The sequence below is a fragment of the Chiloscyllium plagiosum genome, chromosome 8 (assembly GCF_004010195.1).
Source record: "Chiloscyllium plagiosum isolate BGI_BamShark_2017 chromosome 8, ASM401019v2, whole genome shotgun sequence".
NCBI classification, from domain to species: Eukaryota; Metazoa; Chordata; class Chondrichthyes; order Orectolobiformes; family Hemiscylliidae; genus Chiloscyllium; species Chiloscyllium plagiosum.
In genome coordinates this window covers 93,442,369-93,461,728 of record NC_057717.1, presented here as the reverse complement: position 1 = coordinate 93,461,728, position 19,360 = coordinate 93,442,369, and the positions used below count along the sequence as shown (strand labels likewise).

Below are 19,360 nucleotides of genomic sequence, written 5' to 3'. Positions count from 1 at the left end.
CAACAAAGCATATCAACAAAGTGGCCCTTTTCTCATCAATCCATTGTAAACACACTCTGAATGCCATCGGTTGGCATGTCACAACAGGCTGAGCACAGAGCCTTCCATGTCCTTTGCTATCTCCATAGTCAGTTTCTGTAAGCTGTTGCTTTTAACCAAAAAGTCAGAGACTTTACAATTTGCCTAATTTCCAAGAACCCCATGTCCAGTAGTGCATTCTTTTCAGCTGGACATTTTTCTAAAACATAATCTCAGATTGCTCGCCCCTATCCACCCTTAATTCTACACTATCGCAATCTATGTTTAGGTACAGTCTGTTCTGCTATCACATGTGTTTCTTCAGTGCAAATTGGCTCTAAAGCGATTGAAGAATTTAGACCGTTATTTGTGGAACACAAACTTTCCTTATCTGTAAAGGCTATAATGTGACTTTAGTCCCATTGGTTTAAACGGTGCTGCTATTACGCATTTTTCTTATAACACAGGATTGCATAGGAATGGAACTATCGCATTATATCAGATCAGACTGCAGTTAAAGACCCTGATTACAACCACTCTATAATGTTGCTTTCTTTCTGTAATTTACTGCAGAATTGTTTCTTTATATAAACAGATCATCTTCTGTTTAGTGATGTGAGTTGATGCAAAACATTGGATAATTTCCTCTTCTCTCTTTCCAAATGTGCTGGGTAATCTTTTACGTTCACCAGGAGGGCAGACTGAGTCTCTGTTTAGGATCCCATCCAAATGCCAGCACCTCTGACAGTTCAGCACTTCTTTGGTACTGCACTGGAATGTCAGTCTATAAGGATTACAAACTCAAGTTCCTGGACTAGGATTTGAACCCATGACACAAATTGCATGAGTGCTAACTCGTGGACCACTCATAGGTTTTATCCATGATGGGACAGAAATCTCTGTATAGCGGCTGAAAGGACTTTCTGTTTAATGTTCCAAACCAACCCTGTGTTGGCTTTGAACCTTAGAGTCGGATCAAGACTGCAAGTACCTTTTGGATTTAGGGCTTTTCCCTAATTTGGCAGTAACCTGGTCATCTCACTCCCAAATATAACAGGATGTATTCGAGTGTCAATAGTCGAAGCTACCTTTATTGGTTTGAGCACTGATGCAAGTATTGATGGGACTGTACTTTATTTCTGACAGTGTCACACCAGAATTGGGAGTGCCTGGTCCCGTGGCAAGGCACCAACTTGAAAATTTCCAGCTCTAGAAAACTAGATCAAGCCACTGAGTTTACAGTCATTCAAATGATATGATTCTTACCAAAACAGTCTGTCTTCTGATCAGAGGGGGTGAATTCAAATCCATCTTCACATATGCAGTGATTTCTGACAAATAGCATGAACTGCGCAACGTAACACTCCATGTTCTCACCGCAATCTCTGTAAAGGGGCGACACATCTGTATTGCAATTGCTGTCTGCAAAAAAATAGAATGTTCCCTTTCTCGTTAACCCATTGTAGACACACTCTGAGTGCTATAGCTCCGTTGTGTTCAATTGTTGTGTGAGCATTGAAGTCTGCTAACCAATCTATGCTGACTGTGCTCAATTGATTAAGCTTGGGTGTGGGTTCAGAGCAAAGCAAACAGACACCAAAGAAGCTCGAGTTGGAATAGGCATGAGTGAAAGCATTTAATGATTGCAGAGATATTTTAAAATACTTGCAAATTGAGAAATTGTTATCCATTAAGAAACTAAATCACACTCTGGATTGTACTGAAACACATAAACTATTCAATAGCCTCAATTAAATCATTCTGCTACACTCAACAGAATGATAGGCTCATCCAAGCAACATGTCCTTGTAATTTAACTGTGTCACTTTTTGACCCTTCATCCACAATTTTAATTATTCAAAAATGGGAGCTATTTTCTAAGCGCAAGGCAATAACATGCACAGACAGTAAATGCGATTGTACTGCATCTGTACCTATGTCTAAGCGAGTGTGGATTTGTTCAATGTATGCAAACATTGTCCCCAGACAACTCTGAAGGTGTTAAGTGTTAATAAGAGGTTGCTAGTTACAATTTCCCTTGGTAATGAACAAACTTAGTACAGGGCAACTCCAGTATCCGAGGGTCCTGTTACCATGGTTTCAGTTACCTGTGGTTTACTGCAGCCCAAACATATTACAGGGACATTCCAGAACCAGGGATTGGGGGCTGCCAGGAAAGTAAATTTCCCATTTAAATGAATGGGTTTGCTCCAACCTGGGCTTTAGGGCTTCCGCAGTAGGTCTTAGAATGTATCCACCATGGGTATGGGGGAGTCTACTGTAATGGGTTCTTATGGGACATTGATAATGTCCTTACCTTTGGACCAGAAACCCTGGGTGCAAGTTCCAACTATTCCAGGGATGTGCAACAGGTTGATTAGAAAAATAACACTTATTGCTAAATAGCCCTCTTATGGTGCAGGTAGGGTGCACCGCCCTCATGACCTGTCCTTCCTGCCTATCTTCCTTTCCATCTATCCACTCCACCCTCCTCTCTGACCTATCACCTCCATCCCCAACCCTATTCTCCTATTGTACTCTATGCTACTTTCTCCCCACCCCCCTCTCAATTATCTCTCCACTCTGCAGGCACCCTGCCTCTATTCCTGATGAAGGGCTTTTGTCCGAAACGTCGATTTTCCTGCTCCTCGGATGCTGCCTGACCTGCTGCTTTTCCAGCACCACTCTAACCTAGACTCTTATGGTGCAGGCATAGTATTCCTACTCCTAGCTCAAGATGCCCAGGTTCAAGTCTCACCTGCTGCAGAAGTTCCCCCTGAACAAGTCGGTTAGAAAAATAGGTTAAATAATAATAAAAACAGAAAAGAAAACTCAGTAATGGGCTCTTGAGGCACAGTAGTGCTGTCCCTACTTCTAGACCTGGAGGCCTTGTTCACGTTCCACTTGCTCCCGAGGAGTGTAATAACATCTCTGAACAGGTTGGTTAGTAAAATATGAAACAAACTTAGTAAGAAAAGGACGTTCTGGAGTGGAACTCACCAATGCAATCTGGGTTCCTATTTAAGTTGTCTTCCTGTGGACAGGGTTGAGTTGTAACTAGCGACAAGATGGCAAGGGAACCAAGATAAAGTGCTGTCAAAAATAGAAAATGATCGATTGAAGATTTCGAAGAAAAGTTTTATTCTTTGACTTGTGGTTGAGGACATGTGTTGTTGTTCAGTTAATGCCAAAATTCCAAAGTTCTCGCCTATATTTCTGAACTCCAACTTGGACTTGCCTTCAGTTGTATTACCATCATTGAATCACCCACTTTGAACAAACTACAGGTTACCATTGGCCAGAAACTGGATTGGATGTACCATATAAATTCTGTGGTTAGAAGAGCAGATCAGTGGCTAGGAATGCTGCAGTGAGTAACTCACTTACTGATACACGAGACAATCATTTACAGCGCTTAAGTCAGGGGTGTGCCAGGATTCTCCCCACTTTCCTGTAAGATATCAGTTCCAACAACACTCAAAAATCAATTATACTGCTGTAAGACTGAAATCATGTTTACTCCGACTTCTTCCATAATAAGCATTCATGAATCAGTTGGTCATATTGTGACAATAGGTGTCATTAGGCAAACTTCTTTTGAAAAAAATTCCAGATTTTCTGTTGAATTCCAATGTCACCATCATAATCGTGGAACCTGAACCAAAACATAGCCTAGGGTTCTGGATTACTAATCCAGTGAAGTTCCCCTTTTATTACTGGATTAAATCTATATGATCGGAAGTAAAGGATTCAATAGGACTGGGTAGAATCACTCATTGAGTTGGCTGAACATTACCTATCGAAGCAATTGTAAGGATTCTCATGAGAAAATGTTTGGGGATCAACAGGGTGGAGCGGGCTCCACGATTAATTGCATTTGATCTATGGAGGGTGGTTAAATAGCACAGAATGGATAGACTGTATATGATTTATAGAGAATCATAGACAGAGGATCCTACAACATAGAAACAGGCCCTTCAGCCCACCTGTCTGTGCCCGCTGACAAACACCAAATGACCCGAATCCTGTTTACCTGCATTTGATCCATAGCCTATGATGTCCTGGCATTTTAAGTGGTCATCTAGATGCTTCTTGAACCTTGCAGAAGTGTTTCCACCATCCTCTCAGGCAACACGTTCCATACTTCTACCACCCTCTGGGTGAAAAAATGTTTCTCAGAACAACTCTTCACTACTTGCTTCTCACCATGGGGCGGCACAGTGGTTCAGTGGTTAGCACTGCTGCCTCACAACCCCAGGGACCTGGGTTTACTTCCTGCCTCGGGTGACTGTCTGTGTGGCATTTACACATTCTCCCCATGTGTGTGTGGGGTTCCACTGGGTGCTCTGGCTTCCTCCCACAGTCCAAAGATGTGCAGGTCAGATGTGACTTGGCCATGCTAAATTGCCCATAGTCTTAGGTGCATTAGTCAGGGGTAAATATAATGTAGGGGAATGGGTCTAGGTGAGTTGTTCTTCAGAGGGGTCAGTGTGGACTTGTTGGGCCAAAAGGCCTGTTTTCATACTGCAGGGAATCTAATCTAATCTAATGTAAATGTATGCCATCTGGTCTAAGACAAATCTGCCATGGGGAAGAGATTGTTATGATATATTCTCTCTATATCTCTCATAATGTTTATATACCACATACTGCACCTCCCACACCCCTCCACCCCCCAAACCTGGCTGAAAGGAAAACCCAGCCTATCCAGTCTCTCCTCATAACTGAGATTTTCCATTCCAGGCAACATCCTAGTGAACTTCCTCTGTGTCCCTACCGTGCAACTCCATCCTTCCAAAAGCATGGCAATGAGAACTGTACACAATATGCCATCTGTGGCCTAACCAAAATTTTATAAATTTGTAATAAGATCTCCTCGCTCTAAGTCTGAAGCTTTTGTTGAAGTTCATCCTGAGCAGCTCGGTGATGCAGGACACCAAGACAAACGTTGACTGCGCCTGAGAACCCATCAACTCGGTGAGAGGTGTCCTTTGGACTGCATGAAAATTGTTACTCTTCCAAAACAAGGAGTTGACTCAAATGAATGTTGCAGACTGGCACATTCCAAGGTCCAGGACTGCATGCTGTGGGATGGACTAAAGTTTGGGGCAGCTGCTGCCAAGGTGCAGTGGGGAAAGACCGCCATCTGAGGTCTTCCTGCTGAAGGTAAATGAAGGTCCATTCAGTTACTGGACCCTTCCCATGCCTCAAAGGCAAGGAATTATATCTTATTTAAGTAAGAGATGTTTCTGGTTTGTTTGTTGGATAGAGTCAAACTCCAGTGTTTGTTTCTTAGATGCAAAATGCCTCACATTGCACTTATAAGAAATAAATTAACGTTCCAGCTCAGAGTGGGGTGTGGCTTATATTGCAGCATGCAGCTGGTGATGTTCTCATACATCTGTTGCCCCTGTGGTTCTATCTGTTGGAAGTTTTGGATGAGTTGTCGCAGTGCAGACTGCTACTACTGTGCATCGGTGAAGGAATAACTGTCGAAGATGATATGTGGGGAAATAAATGGGCTACTTTTTCCTGGATGTCATTAAGTTTTTTGAGTGTTGTTGGAAATGCACTCATCCAAGCAAGTGGGGCGTATTCCAATCACACTCCTGGCTTGTGCCTTGTAGAAGCCCGAATGTTGCTCAGATCTTGCTGAGTGTAGGCATGGAGAGCTGCAGTATCCAGCAAACATCCTGACTTCTGCCCTTATGTTGAAGGTTAAAGTCAAATTTCTACGGAGGAGAGGACCACATAGCTTTGCTGAAATTACAGGCAGAACATGATGATCAGGATAAAGGTCAATATCGCAGCTCCAAAAGCAAGCAACACGATCAAAGGCAGGATAGTTTCACAGTAATAAAATTAAAATGTTTTTGTGACATTAATAACTTTTAACATAAAGTCACTTTCATGACAGGTGAAAAGACCAAAGAAAGTAACAGGAATATGTCAATGACCTTTCTGAGTACGATTTTGAGTAACTCAAACTGAACATTGCGTGTCTTCCCTTCTTACTATTGACATCCTTTCTTCTACAATATCCTGATATTCAAAACGTCCATGTGGTGAATAATTAGCCGAGATTTTTTTTTGATTTAATTTCCTTTAGATTCTTGGAAGCTCCAGTTAGATCACATCATGGATACCAAACTTCCTAAGAAAACATAGCTCATCTCCTTAACATTTACCTCTAAATGCACTGCTTCCCTCTAATCTCATTCAATAATGGAAGTAACCAACTTCCTGTGTAACCAGACCAATGCTTATTGTACCGGATACATTTGAACAATAACTGCTGGACTCAATATCAGGCGTTCATTGACAAATGTGTAAAAATCTATTTTTAAGAAATATTTTCATAAGATGGGCCATCACTGGCAAGGATGCCATTTGTTACCTACCCCTAATTACCCTCAAACTGAGTGACTTGTTGGGGTCATTTCAGTGGGCACTTAAGAGACAACCACATTGCTGCGGGTCTGGAGTCACATGCGGGCCAGGTACAAGTCAGCTGAGTTCCTTCCCAAAAAGACATCTGTGAACAAGACTTTTGCAACAATTGATGGTAGTTTTATGGTCATCTTGACTGAGACAAGCTTTACAACCCTGGAATGATTGATTTTAAATCCAAATTCTACCAGCTTCTGTTGTCAGATTTGAATCCATGTCTCTAAAGTTAAGCCTGTGTCTCTGGAGTACTACTCCAGTAACATTACCAGTTAGCCAGCATTTCCACAAGCTTGTGGTGCCAGGGCTGGGTATTTCGTTGCATGAAATCAGTTTCCTTTCACCACCGTGGAATCACACAACATGGAAGGAGGCCAGTCATCCCATCATGCTAGTTCTGGCCCATTGCAAGAATGACCCAACTAGGCCCCACTCTGTTTCTCCATAACCTTGCAATTTTATTTTCCGCTTTTGCTACTTTTTATCCAATGCTTTTTGAAAGTCACTGTTGCCACCAGCCTTTCAGGCAGCGATTTCCAGATCCTAACAACTTCCTTGGGTTCTTTGCACATTCTTAAATCTGTCCTCTGTTTTCCAAAGCTCCTGCCTTGGTATGGTTGGCAGTCACTCTGAATTAGGGCGGCACTAGCTCATGGCAGGAACCTTTGATGGAGTCACTTATTTTCGGTGTCTGCTGTGCTTCAGCACCCACCCAGTTTCTGCTGACCAGGAATCTCTTGCATTCTTACTGCCTGCCATAGATTTCCTTTTACTCACCTCAGGGGATGAGGGAATTGCTGGCTGGGCTAGTATTTATTTCCAAAGCCCAGTTGCCCTTGAAAGATGGTGGTGAGCTACCTTCTTGAATCGCTGCAGGCTGTGTGGCTTAGCGACAACCACAGTGCTGGTCAGGAGGGAGTTATAAACCCATAGAGGGCCTTTGACCCGTTGGGTCTGCACCGACCTATTGACACTAATCTCACTTTCCAGCACTTGACTCATAGCCTTGAATGTTCTGACATTTCGACTGCTCATACAAGTACTTTTTAAAGGTTGTGAGGTTTCCAGCCTCAACTATCCTCCCAGACAGGGCATTCCTCACTCCCACCATCATCTGGAGGAAATACATTTTACATAATGCACAGTAAACTTCCTACCCTTCTGAAGTTTATGTCCTAGGAGAAAGTGACTCATTCCTGGTGAAAGGTTTATGCCTGGCATGGCACGGTGGCACAGTGGTTAGCACTGCTGCCTCACAGCGCCAGAGACCTGGGTTCAATTCCTGCCTCAGGCGACTGACTGTGTGGAGTTTGCACATTCTCCCCGTGTCTGCGCGGGTTTCCTCCGGGTGCTCCAGTTTCCTCCCACGGTCCAAAAATGTGCAGGTAGGTGAATTGGCCATGCTAAATTGCCTGCAGTGTTAGGTTAAGGGGTAAATGTAGGGGGGTGGGTTGCGGGTCAGTGTGGACTTGTTGGGCCGAAGGGCCTGTTTCCACACTGTAAGTAATGTAATGAAATGTTGATTCTCCTGCTCCTCAGATGCTGTGCTTTTCCAGCATCACACTCTTGACTCTGAAGTTTATGTCCCCTTGCTATTGACACCTCAATTAAGCTGCCTCTGATCCATCCTCTCCATCCCCTCACAATTGTATACACCTCAATCAGGTTCCCCCACCAATTACATACCAAACTGAAGACACTACACTGAAGTACATAGTGACTGATGGTGAGGCAAGTACATTTAGACCAGAACGTCACATGTTGTGAAACATTCTTAAAGGTACAGGCCTCTTTGGCCATAATGCACCAATGAACAATCGATAGGCTGCAGTATAACATATGCTTCATGGCCACCAAGTTTTGAAGTGAGGCTCAAAAGTAGAGCTGAAAATGTGTTGCTGGAAAAGCGCAGCAGGTCAGGCAGCATCCAGGGAACAGGAGAATCGACGTTTCGGGCATAAGCCCTTCTTCAGGAAAGGGATTATGCCCGAAACGTCGATTCTCCTGTTCCCTGGATGCTGCCTGACCTGCTGCGCTTTTCCAGCAACACATTTTCAGCTCTGATCTCCAGCATCTGCAGACCTCACTTTCTCCTCAAAAGTAGAACGTCAGGCCCAAAGGTGGGAACACTACCTCAGGCTGCGTCACCGTTTTGAACACCACTAGTAAATATCCCCTTAATCCCTGCTGTGTGGAGAAAAGCCCAGTTTTAACTCATTGTTCACAATCACATCTGGGGGACAAACATATCTTCAAGTTGCCGTTGTCGATATTGTGCTGAAAAGAAATTTTCTATCAATGTTTCATGCAGTGATCTATGAGAAGAAAGGTGGATGGGAAAGGAAGAAGTCCTTTGGAGGGCATATAGTTTCCACAGGATAAACTTGTTGTAAATGTGTCTTCACATCTGTAAATATGTGAATGCCTACCCAGAACTACAATATCGAGGTTACAGAGCCAAGCCATGCCCAGTACATCAATGTTTCATTATGCAAGATGTGAAGTGAGCAGGTTCTGCCCACAGGGCTATGAGACTTCAGAATGTTTTTGCTACTTTGGCACCTAGGGTGAATCTTTCCAGTATGGAATGCATTAATTGTGCATTGCAGCTTGAATGGCCAAGAGTGTTTTGGGTCAGGATTTGGTGTTCCCACTGCGTGTAAAGTTCACTTATAGCATCATGTCTTTAGCTGTTTGTTATTGCTCCCTGAAAGGCCTCGCAGTTCACTTACCTTTCATAGACAGAAATGATTATGCAGTGTCGACATTTCATGTTTCCATTTGTAATCTGACCCACATGGAATTTCATGTTGTTCCAGGAATAAAGGAACAGGAAGAAGGGTGTACAGCAACTTCAACATGTTCAGTCTTTTAAGCAGCTCATGACTGATCAAAATTTGATTTCCAATTGTCATCTGAGTCAGTCGATGGCACTCTCACTTCTGAGTCATGTGGAATGAAGACCTATCCCAAGGCCTGAACACGTCAGTGCAGTGCTGAGGAGGTGCTGTGCCTCAGTCACTGAGGACCCACCTGCCCTGTAAACAATCCCATGGCACTATTTCAAGCAAGAGCAAAGGAGTTTCAACACCCCACATCCTAGTCAGCTTTTATTTCTCAATTCACATCATGAAAACAGCCTATCTGTTCATGGGAGCTTACAGTCCGCAAATCGGCTGCCATGTTTCCAACATTGCAACAGTGACTGCATTTCAGAGAACGCTTCATTGTAAAGTAATTTGAGATGGTCATGAAATTATTGAATGGAGAGCAGTAGTTCATTCCACCCATCTCTCTGGGACGGTTAGAAAGGGCTGCATTCCAGAAGAGCACCTGAGATGTAGGAGTGACCTCAGTGAAAAAGTGGAGCAGGGTTGCTCTCAGTTAATTCCACGCAAACCAAAGCTCTGCCTTGTTGGAAGATCAATGTTACTGTCAATCATTGGGGGGAAAAAAATACAATTCAGTTTTAAAATGTAGGCTTTTGGGCCTGGATTTGGGTCAGGGATGTGTGGACAACTGAGAAGAGAGTTCACCCACAGAGATCTCAGCCTCAGGCAGGAGTCATTTTGTAGGTGAATGCTACCAGGCCACAAGGCGTTTTCATTCAGAGTTGGCCTCACCCTCCCTCACTTGCCTGCACTGTGCGGGGGGAGAGCTGGGCCTACTTGAGATTCAGAAATGGTAAACTGAGTGACCTAGGCTAGAATGAAGCAACCCCAGTCTAGTTTTAACTCCATTTCCTCCCATGGGCCAAAATGGGGGGGGTCACTTAAAATTGAGCCCAATTTATAAACAACCCACAGGAAAATGAACAGGCTGCACCCCTACAACTAAACTAGGATGAAACAAAATGTGTGCTTCAAAATGTCACTTTAGTATGACCCATATGTTCATTCCCAAATATTAGTGGGTTTTTTTGCTGGCTTTCCCCTCTGAGAAACATAGAGTAGAATGCCCAATATGTGAGGTAGACTCTTTACACAGAAATCATAGATTAGAAGCTTATTCGTACTTTAATGAAGCAGAAATTCAGTGTCTTAAAATTACCTATTAAACGCAATGAAACGGAGTAAGGAACAACATTATGGAATGTAGAGATATTAAAAACAGAATTCAGATTGGAGAGATGAGGAAAATGATTTCTTTGTGCAGCAGTAGGTCTGGGTCTAGGTAAAAGAAACAAGGACAAGGGTAACTTTCAAATTAGACAAGCATTTGAAAGGTAAAAACTTTCTCGACATTCGAGAAAGAGCAAGTGAATGGGAGCAACTCACTAAGCCTCTTCTGACAGCACCTTCCAAACCCGGGATTTCTACCATCTACAAGGATATGGGCAGCAGATACATGAGAACACCAGCAGCTTGTAAGTACCCCTCCAAGCCACTCACCATCCAAACTTGGAAATATATCACTGTTCCTTCAGTGTTGCTGGATCTAAATCCCAGTACTGTGGATCCATCTGCACCCTATGTACTGCAACAGATGATGAAAGTGACTCACCATCACCTTCTCCAGGACAATTATGGAAAGGCAATAAATGCCAACCCTAACAAAGACCACATCATGGGATAAATGAAGAGAGAAAAATTGGATAGCATTTTCAAGAACTTGCACAGATTCTGAGGGCCAAATGGCCTTCTCTAAATATTATGTTTCTATGATTTTTGAAGGTTCAAATTATGTCATTGGTGAATGAGAAGGAGAGGTCCAATGAATTGGGTTGATGGCCCTTGCTCCCACTCTTTTACTACATATATGTATGTTCTTAGTTGTCTCTTTTAGAGACAGTGAGCCCAAACCCCTTAACAACACTTTACTGACAGCTGAGGGAACTCTATAACTCTGCAGCCGGGACACTGGATCAGAAGCCTGTTCTTCCAGCCAGATTAACTTTTCACATGGCTGCAGGAGACAGTGGATCATTGCAATCTATATCTATCAAGGCTTGGTTTCCCATGGAGTTGGGAAAGGACGGACAACGTTCAGCACTATATTGAAAATTGCAGGCTGCATTTTTTTCACTTGAATCTGCTATAGACAAATGTACCAGCAGAGGGAGTCTGAATAATAAAGAAAATGTAAGGAATGATAAAGAATCCATGTTTATTGGACTTAATATCTCATGTTAAATGTCTCTGACTAAATAGAGAACTGATTCTGTTCCAAGAACAGATTCTGACCCTTTGTGTCAGACAGTACAGCGGTCAGGAAAACCTATCAATCACAATGGCATTGAGCCTTATGAGGAATATTCTTCTCTAACGTCCTTCCATCACCTTGCAGAAGGAGATGTCCCTAATGGGCTGAGCTGAGCCAGGTAGGTGCTGATGGGGTCCACAAATTATGTGGCAATTGCAAACCCAATCCTACCCTCTCCTCATGCAGCACAAAATTAAATGATTGCAATCAGGAGAAGGACCCCTGCTGACTTTCTTCTCAATGGTAGTAATGCTGTTAACCCTCACCATCCTTTCTCGGGCCCAGTCTCTCTTGGTTGAGATCAGCAAACTCAGCATCAACTGGGAATCCAACCCAGAGACTGATGGTTGGATCCACTCCTGGGGTAGCTCCCTGAGGTGCAGAAAGACACACTCTCAGAATAAAGGGTTGGTGAATTTGCTCTCTCTCTGTCTCTCTTTCTGGTTGTCCCTCGTAATGAGATAAGGGGTTGCTCAGGGCTAAGGCCTGCACTTGGAATCTTTTAACATGGAGAGGCTGCACCACTGCAGCTACCTCAGGATTCAGGCTGACCAGAAAACTCTCCTGCCTGCCATATCGGAGCAATTCACAGACAGATAATCAACCCTGTTTGGTCATGTAATGGAATAATTTCCATGCTCATCAAGCCCTGGGGTGGGACTTGAACCTGGCCTGGAGGTAGGGAAGGTTTGTACTGCATCACAAAATATTCCTGGTTCAGGATCTGAGGAGAAATCCTTTCATTCAAAGCTTTGTCGGATTGTTGGAATTCTCTACCCTAGAGAGCTGCGGAAGGTCATATCAATTAGTAAAATCAAGGCAGCGATGGATCAATATTTGAACAGGAATGGACAGTGTGGAAGGAAGTAGTTGAGGTATGGAGTTCAGTCATGATCTTATTGAATGATGAAGCAAGCTCAAGGGTGGAACGGGTCCTAATGCTCCTTTTGTTTGTTCAGTTCTTGAAATTGTTTGCCTTTAAGTGCTGGGAGCAAGTGCAATTTCTCAGAGCTGGCTAGCTAGGTATTCGGTCTATGTGTAGGTTTCACTGTCAAACTATAAGCAGACCATAAACAAACCATTCCAGAAAGTTACTAAGAAGGTGGGAAGTTCCTGTTTCCGTTCATTGTTGTTTGAAATATGTTTTACTAAACAAACTCTGAACCTGCATAAAGAAATACCTGCCCCTCCCAAACCATTACAGCTGACGATTACGTGGGAGAATGTTCCTTCTTGTTTCTCTACAGTCAGATACTCCGGTGTTACTCAACGCAGTTTAAAAATAGATTTGCCTCCACGTATTGAAAGACTATTAAGGAGCTGGCCTGAGAGAAAAATACATTGGGCGGTTCGATTCCAAGTGGAAAAAGAATGAAGGTTAAAGATTTGGCAAAGCAAAAACAGTCAAGGACTTCTTTATGTGGGATGGCCATTTCCACATAAGATAGCCAGGGAATGCAAAAGGCATCTTAGTGACCCTTGTGTATTTGACAAACAGAGTAGTTCTTCAATTTTCTGAGGAAGGGGAATATCAGTCATGCTTTCCTTCCCGGTCACTGCTCAGCAACCTTTCACACACTGCTAGTGCATTTGCAAGTATGAAAGTACTGGGTTCAATTCAGAACTCTGCATCTCAAAGAGGTCCGTGCAGGGCAGGGAGAGTGGGGGCAAGGCAGAGGGGCAGTGGCATATGAACTGATCAGAGCTATAAATGTTACATTTTGAAGCCGGGATCCAAAGTCTGGGGTTGTATACTCCAGACTGTAGTACTTTAAATACAAGAGCAGGTCAGAGGCTAGGTGTTATGTGTCAGCTAACTCACCTCCTGACACCCAAAGCCTCCCCAACATCTACAAGGCACAAGTCAGAAGTGTGATAGAATATTCCCCACTTGTCTAGATCAGTGTAGCTTTAACAACATTCAAGAAGCTTGACACCATCCAAAACAAAACAGGCCACCTGATAGGCACTACATCCACTTATTCCCTCATTTCCTCCACCACCAATGCTTAGGTGGTGTGTGCCATCTATAGCATGCACTTACAGAAATTCACCAAGACTTCTTATCAAGTACCTTCCACAACCATAACCATTTAGAAAGGCAAGGGCAACAGATGCAAATTCATCTCAAGTCACAAACCATCCTGGTTCGAAAATTAGATTACTTACAGTGTGGAAACAGGCCCAACAAGTCCACACTGACCCGCCGAAGCGCACCCACCCAGACCCATTCCCCTACATTTACCCCTGCACCTAACACTCTGGGCAATTTAGCATGGCCAATTCACCTAACCTGCACATTTTTGGACCGTGGGAGGAAACCGGAGCACCCGGAGGAAACCCACGCAGACACGGGGAGAATGTGCAAACTCCACACAGTCAGTCGCCTGAGGCGGGAATTGAACCCAGGTCTCTGGCGCTGTGAGGCAGCAGTGCTAACCACTGTGCCACCGTGCCACCCGCAATGTTATTGTTCCTTCAGTGTTGCTGGGTTAAAATCCTGGAACCCACTGCCAAACAACACTGGGGGTATCCCTACAGCATGTGGACTGCAGCAGTTCAAGATAGCAGCTCACCACCACCTCCTCAAGGGCAACTAGGGACTGGAAATAAATGCTGACCTAACCAGCAAAATTCAGATCCTGCAAACAAATAAATAAAACTGATAAAGAGGTGATCTATTGAGGAGATCTGACGCAAGGGGTTAAGCATGTATTTCCTCTCATGAGAACAATCTAGAACAAGTGAGTAGCACTTAAAATATTTTCACAATCAGACATTTGAGTTAAGCTGTTCTGAGGTGACTCAAGTAATGGGTATCCAGAATTCTCTTCCCCAAAAAGAGAAAGCCAACTGAATGATTTTTGTTAGGCAGTTATTAAGTGAAATGGACCCAAGACAGGTAAATAGATTAAGACAGGAAGTTCTCCTTATGCTTGAATAGGTCTAAATCATGATGACTAACAACACACCATGAGATGGTGTTGCCCACTGACCATCAGGTGACATCACCATCAACAGGTTATTCAACACCTTCGTGACTACCTTATTCACTTGTGTTGTCACTTTCAGGGAACTGTGGACCTGTACACTACATCCCTCTGTACGTTGATGCTACTAAGGATTCTGCTGTTACTTCCCTCCTGCATTATGTCTCTGAAAATGCACCACCTCATAGTTGTATGGATTAAACTCCATCTGCTATTTCTCCACCCAATTCTCAGGCTTATCTATATCCTGCTGTATCCTCTGGAAATCCTCCTCACTTTCTGTAGCTCCCCCGATCTTTGTGTTGTTCACAAATTTACTAATCAGGTTAACTACATTCCTCTCCAAATCATTTATATATATTTCAAGCAACAGCAAAGCCAGCACCGATCCCTGTGGAATTCTATTAGTTACAGATCTCCAATCTGAAAAACTCCCTTCCACTGTTACTCTCTGTCTTCTACGACTAATCCATCTTACCAGCTCACCGCCAATCTCACTTGACTTCACCTTTTGTATTGGTCTGTCATTAGAGACCTTGCAAAAGACCTTGCTAAAATCCATATCAAGAACATCTACTTCCTCAAAACACTGAGTCAAGTTTGTGAGTCACAACCTTCCCTGCACAAAATGTGCGGTGATATTTGAATTCGTCCACTTCTTTACACGGAAAGGTCTCACGGTGTTGTGGTAATGTTCCACCCCCTGGACCAGAAGGTTCAGGTTCTAGTCTGAGGTATGTCATACCTGGTACGAAGAAGTTGATTAAAAACATCTACACCACATTAAGAGTGATGTTTGTTTAGGTGCAACAGTGAGGAATTGCAAATGCACTGACAGCAGAGGAGGTGTTTCCAACCTGTATGTTAAACAAGACCTGCAGTCTTCTTCTTGACCTCTCCGCCTCCATCCTACTCCGACCTATCACCCTCACCTTGACCTCTTTCCACCTATCACATTTCCAACTCCCCTCCTCCAAGTCCCTCCTCCCTACCTTTTATCTTCTCCTGCTGAACACTCTCTGCTCATTCCTGAAGAAGGGCCTGTGCCCGAAACGTCGAATCTCCTGTTCCCTGGATGCTGCCTGACCTGCTGTGCTGTTCCAGCAATAAAGTTTCAACTTTGATCTCCAGCATCTGCAGACCTCACTTTCTCCTCCATGACAATAGGTTGCCAAAGGAATGAATGACTTTGAGAAGAGTCCATGACTCCTGTTAGCTGACAGATAAACAATGATTTGCATTTATATAGCACCTTTGACAACATCAGGCCACCTCAGAATTTGGAATTCTCTACCCAGGAAGAAGTGAATGGTTAGTTAATGATTTATTAAGATCGCTCGATTTTCTTTAGTCCATAAGGCGTGTGCAGATAGTATGGGAAAGGAGAAGATCACTATGGTCTCATTGAATAGTAGAGCAGGCTCGAAGGACCGAATTGCCAGCTCTTAGTTCTTATGTTCTGACATCCATTGAAGTGAAGTCACTGATTATAATTTGGGAAATGTGCCAACAAATTTCCCCGCAGCCTGCCCCTACACCAGCAATTAGTTAATAACCAGGAAATCTGTTTTAATGATGCTGAGGCTAAAATGGGACAGAGTGCATTGGAATGTCTTCTCTGCTCTTCTTCAAAAGAGTACCATGGGATCCTCTGACATTTACCAGGCAGATGGAAACTTGGATTTAATAGCTCTGCAATAGTGCTGCACTCCCACAGTACTGCCCTTGGAGTGACAGCTCAGACTGTGCGCTCAGACCCCTGCAGTGAAATTCAAACCCCAAACTTTTTGATTTACTGGCAGAAATGCTATCAACTTAGCCACAGCTGACACAACAGGCAGAGAGATGGTCACATGTAACAAATAGTTCAATAATAGATAAATGAAGTTTCTCATTTACAGAGTGCTTTTTGCAACCTCAGGACTTCCCAGAGTAGTTTGTAACCTTGTATTCATTACTGTAATGCAAGAAATACAGCAGCCAATTTGCACAAAGCACACTGGAATATTATTGTTGTGGTTAATTAACAGATAGAAAACTTATTAGAATAGAGGAGAGTGAGGAGACGGTATGTAACTGCAGAAAGCAGCTTTCTCTTTATCACATTTTTTTAATAATCACATTTTGGCTCAGAAAAGGAATACTTACTCAATCCCTGACCGTACCATCCCCGCTCCATACTTTTCTCAAGTATAAGGCTCTTGCAGAATCGATCTAATTACTTAATACAATATAGCCCTGATTTAAAACCAGCGTCTGCTAACAACCTCTTCATTTATAGACAGCTTGGCCCTATATCAGGAAGCATGAATAATAATCAGGGTGGGACAATTCTTAAAACTGCGCAACATTAATAGAGACCAGACTTTTCAGGAACTGTTACGTTTTTATATTTACAGCCTTTATGCACAGTTCAAAACAATGGCTTGCAGAAAAGATAAACCTAGTGACTATAATGTGCAAAACTTTGGTCAAAAGGTTAAACTTGGAGCTTGCTTTATACTCTAAGCAAATAAGACATACTGAGCGCTACAGATTAGTCTTGAATGACTATCTTATGGTAAGGTCTTTTATTTAAAATAACAACGGAAGGGAATGGAAAGTTTTAGGTATAGAACTGGACTGGAAAGGCTGGGACTATTTTCACTGGAGCAAAGGAGGTTGAGGTGTATAAAATCATGAGGGGTATAGATAAGGTGAATGACAAGAGTCTTTTCCTTTGGGTGGGGGAGTTCAAAACTAGGGGAATATTTTTAAGATGAGAGAAGAAAGATTTAAAAAGCACATGAGGGGCAACGTTTTTATACAGAGAGTGGTTCGTATGAGGAATGACTGCCAGAGCAAGTGGCGGGTGCAGGTACAGTTACAACATTTAAAATACATTTGGATAAGTACACAAATAGGAAAGGTTTGGAGGGATATGGACCAAATGCTGGCTAGCTTATTATGGGAACATGGTTGGAGTGGACTGGTTGGACTGGTCTGTTTCCGTGCTGTGTGATTCCATGGTTCTAAAACAGGGAAGCATCTTCTTTAATCTGAGTTGGGGATGGGCTTGCTAACCTTTATCAATCAAGATGGAAGAAAGACTTTAAGACCTTGCACTTACATAGCACCTGTCGTGATCACGCAACTGCTTTACAGCCAATGAACCACCTCTGCAGTGAATTCATTGTTGTAAAGCAGCAAGCTCCCGCAAACAGCAATGAGATAATATCCAAATCAACCACTTTCTTTTTACTAACTGGGTAGGAAAGAAATATTGGCCAGAGGAGAACTCCACGATTCTTTGCAAAATATGAGCAGGGAATCTTGCACATCCATGTGAAAGGGCCCTATGAGGCCTCAGTCTCGCCTGTAAGAGGGAAAACATTTCTGCTTTCTGGAGGTTTGAGAACCAGAGGATGAGGATTAGGGTCTAGAGTGCATTGCCTGAGATGGTGGTGGAGGCATGCAAAATGGGGGGTGGTGGTGGTGGAGGTGGGGAGGAGGGGGGGGGGGGGGAGTGGAGGGTTGCTTTAGAGGAAACAAAACTGGACCATTGTTTGAACTGAAAATATTTGCAGAGGGTGAGGGTGAAGGAATGGAGATAGATAAGTTGTTGTTGTCAAGAGTTGGCTCCACCATCGGCTTTTCTACAGGTTGATATACATGGAAGGCAGGTCCCAAAAGACTTAGTGCCAGCCAAGCCAATCTGAAATGTGGTCAGCCAGGTGGCAGTGCCCTGGTCTCCAATGACTCTCTGTGTCAGTGGGCGCAAGGCAAGACTTTTCTTTTCCTAGAGGTGTCTACTGTACAAACAATGAAGCCAGATATCAGCCCCTTATCTTCCAGGACTGCTGGTGAAATGGCCAGGACCATTTCAAGCCCGCCTGTTTAGTGCTTCATCATCATCTATCCGTGGTGGCTATACAAATGCTTTTCTTTCTTCATCCACTTTGCAGCTGTGATAATGCCACTCTGAGGAATGTATTCTTGATGCCAGGTGCCTTAAATCCTCTCTTGTTGAGATATCTGAAAAACAGTGATGTATGAGATAAAAATACCAAGGAGAATAGGTAGGGTGAGCTTTTAAAATATAGCCACATTTCTACTTTTGAATAAGATAAAGCTAAAACAAAATATTGTGGATGCTGAAAATCCAATGTTCATCATAGAATCTCTACAGTGTGGAAACAGACCATTTGGCCCAACAAGTCCACACTGACCCTCCGAAGAGTAACCCACCCAGACCCATTCCCCCTATCCTATTGGTATAGATTTATCCCTGACTATTGCATCTATCCTACACATCCCTGAACACTATGGGCAATTTAGCACAGCCAGTTCACCTGACCTGCACATCCTTGGACTGTGGGAGGAAACGGGAGCACCCAGAGGAAACCCACGCAGATATGGGGAGAAGGTGCAAACTCCACATAGACAGTCACCCAAGGCTGGAATCGAACCTGGGTCCCTGATGCTATGAGGCAGCGATTCTAAACATTGAGTCACTGTCCTGCTCTTGTTTCAGATGAAGGTTCACCGGACTCGAAACATTAACTCTCGTCTTCTCTCCACAGACACTGCCAGATTTGCAGAGTTTCTCCAGCAACTTCTTTTGATATTTATATCTACTGATATAGGAGGCCATGGTATGGTGACAATGTTATTAGAATCCAGAAACCCAAATTCACCCTCATGCCACGTTGGTTCAAAGTCAG

The 19,360-nt window shown here is 43.4% G+C and overlaps 2 protein-coding genes across 8 annotated transcripts in view; both read right to left on the bottom strand.

The window, feature by feature from the left end:
- LOC122552181 (adhesion G protein-coupled receptor E3-like) overlaps positions 1-17,354 on the bottom strand; it is a 77,943-nt gene extending 60,589 nt beyond the window's left edge. For all 3 annotated transcript variants that reach the window (XM_043694756.1, XM_043694759.1, XM_043694758.1), the window contains exons 1-3: positions 16,806-17,354; positions 3,019-3,111; positions 1,285-1,440 (exon numbers count right to left, since the gene is read on the bottom strand). In XM_043694756.1, the coding sequence (XP_043550691.1) occupies positions 1,285-1,440; positions 3,019-3,111; positions 16,806-16,836 (280 nt within the window). In that variant the 5' untranslated portion in view covers positions 16,837-17,354. The remainder of the gene's footprint in view (positions 1-1,284; positions 1,441-3,018; positions 3,112-16,805) is intronic.
- A 164-nt stretch (positions 17,355-17,518) lies between these two features.
- LOC122552180 (adhesion G protein-coupled receptor E2-like) overlaps positions 17,519-19,360 on the bottom strand; it is a 48,781-nt gene continuing 46,939 nt past the window's right edge. For all 5 annotated transcript variants that reach the window (XM_043694750.1, XM_043694752.1, XM_043694753.1 and 2 more), the window contains one exon: positions 17,519-18,671. In XM_043694750.1, coding sequence (XP_043550685.1) covers positions 18,648-18,671 — 24 coding nt within the window. In that variant the 3' untranslated portion in view covers positions 17,519-18,647. The remainder of the gene's footprint in view (positions 18,672-19,360) is intronic.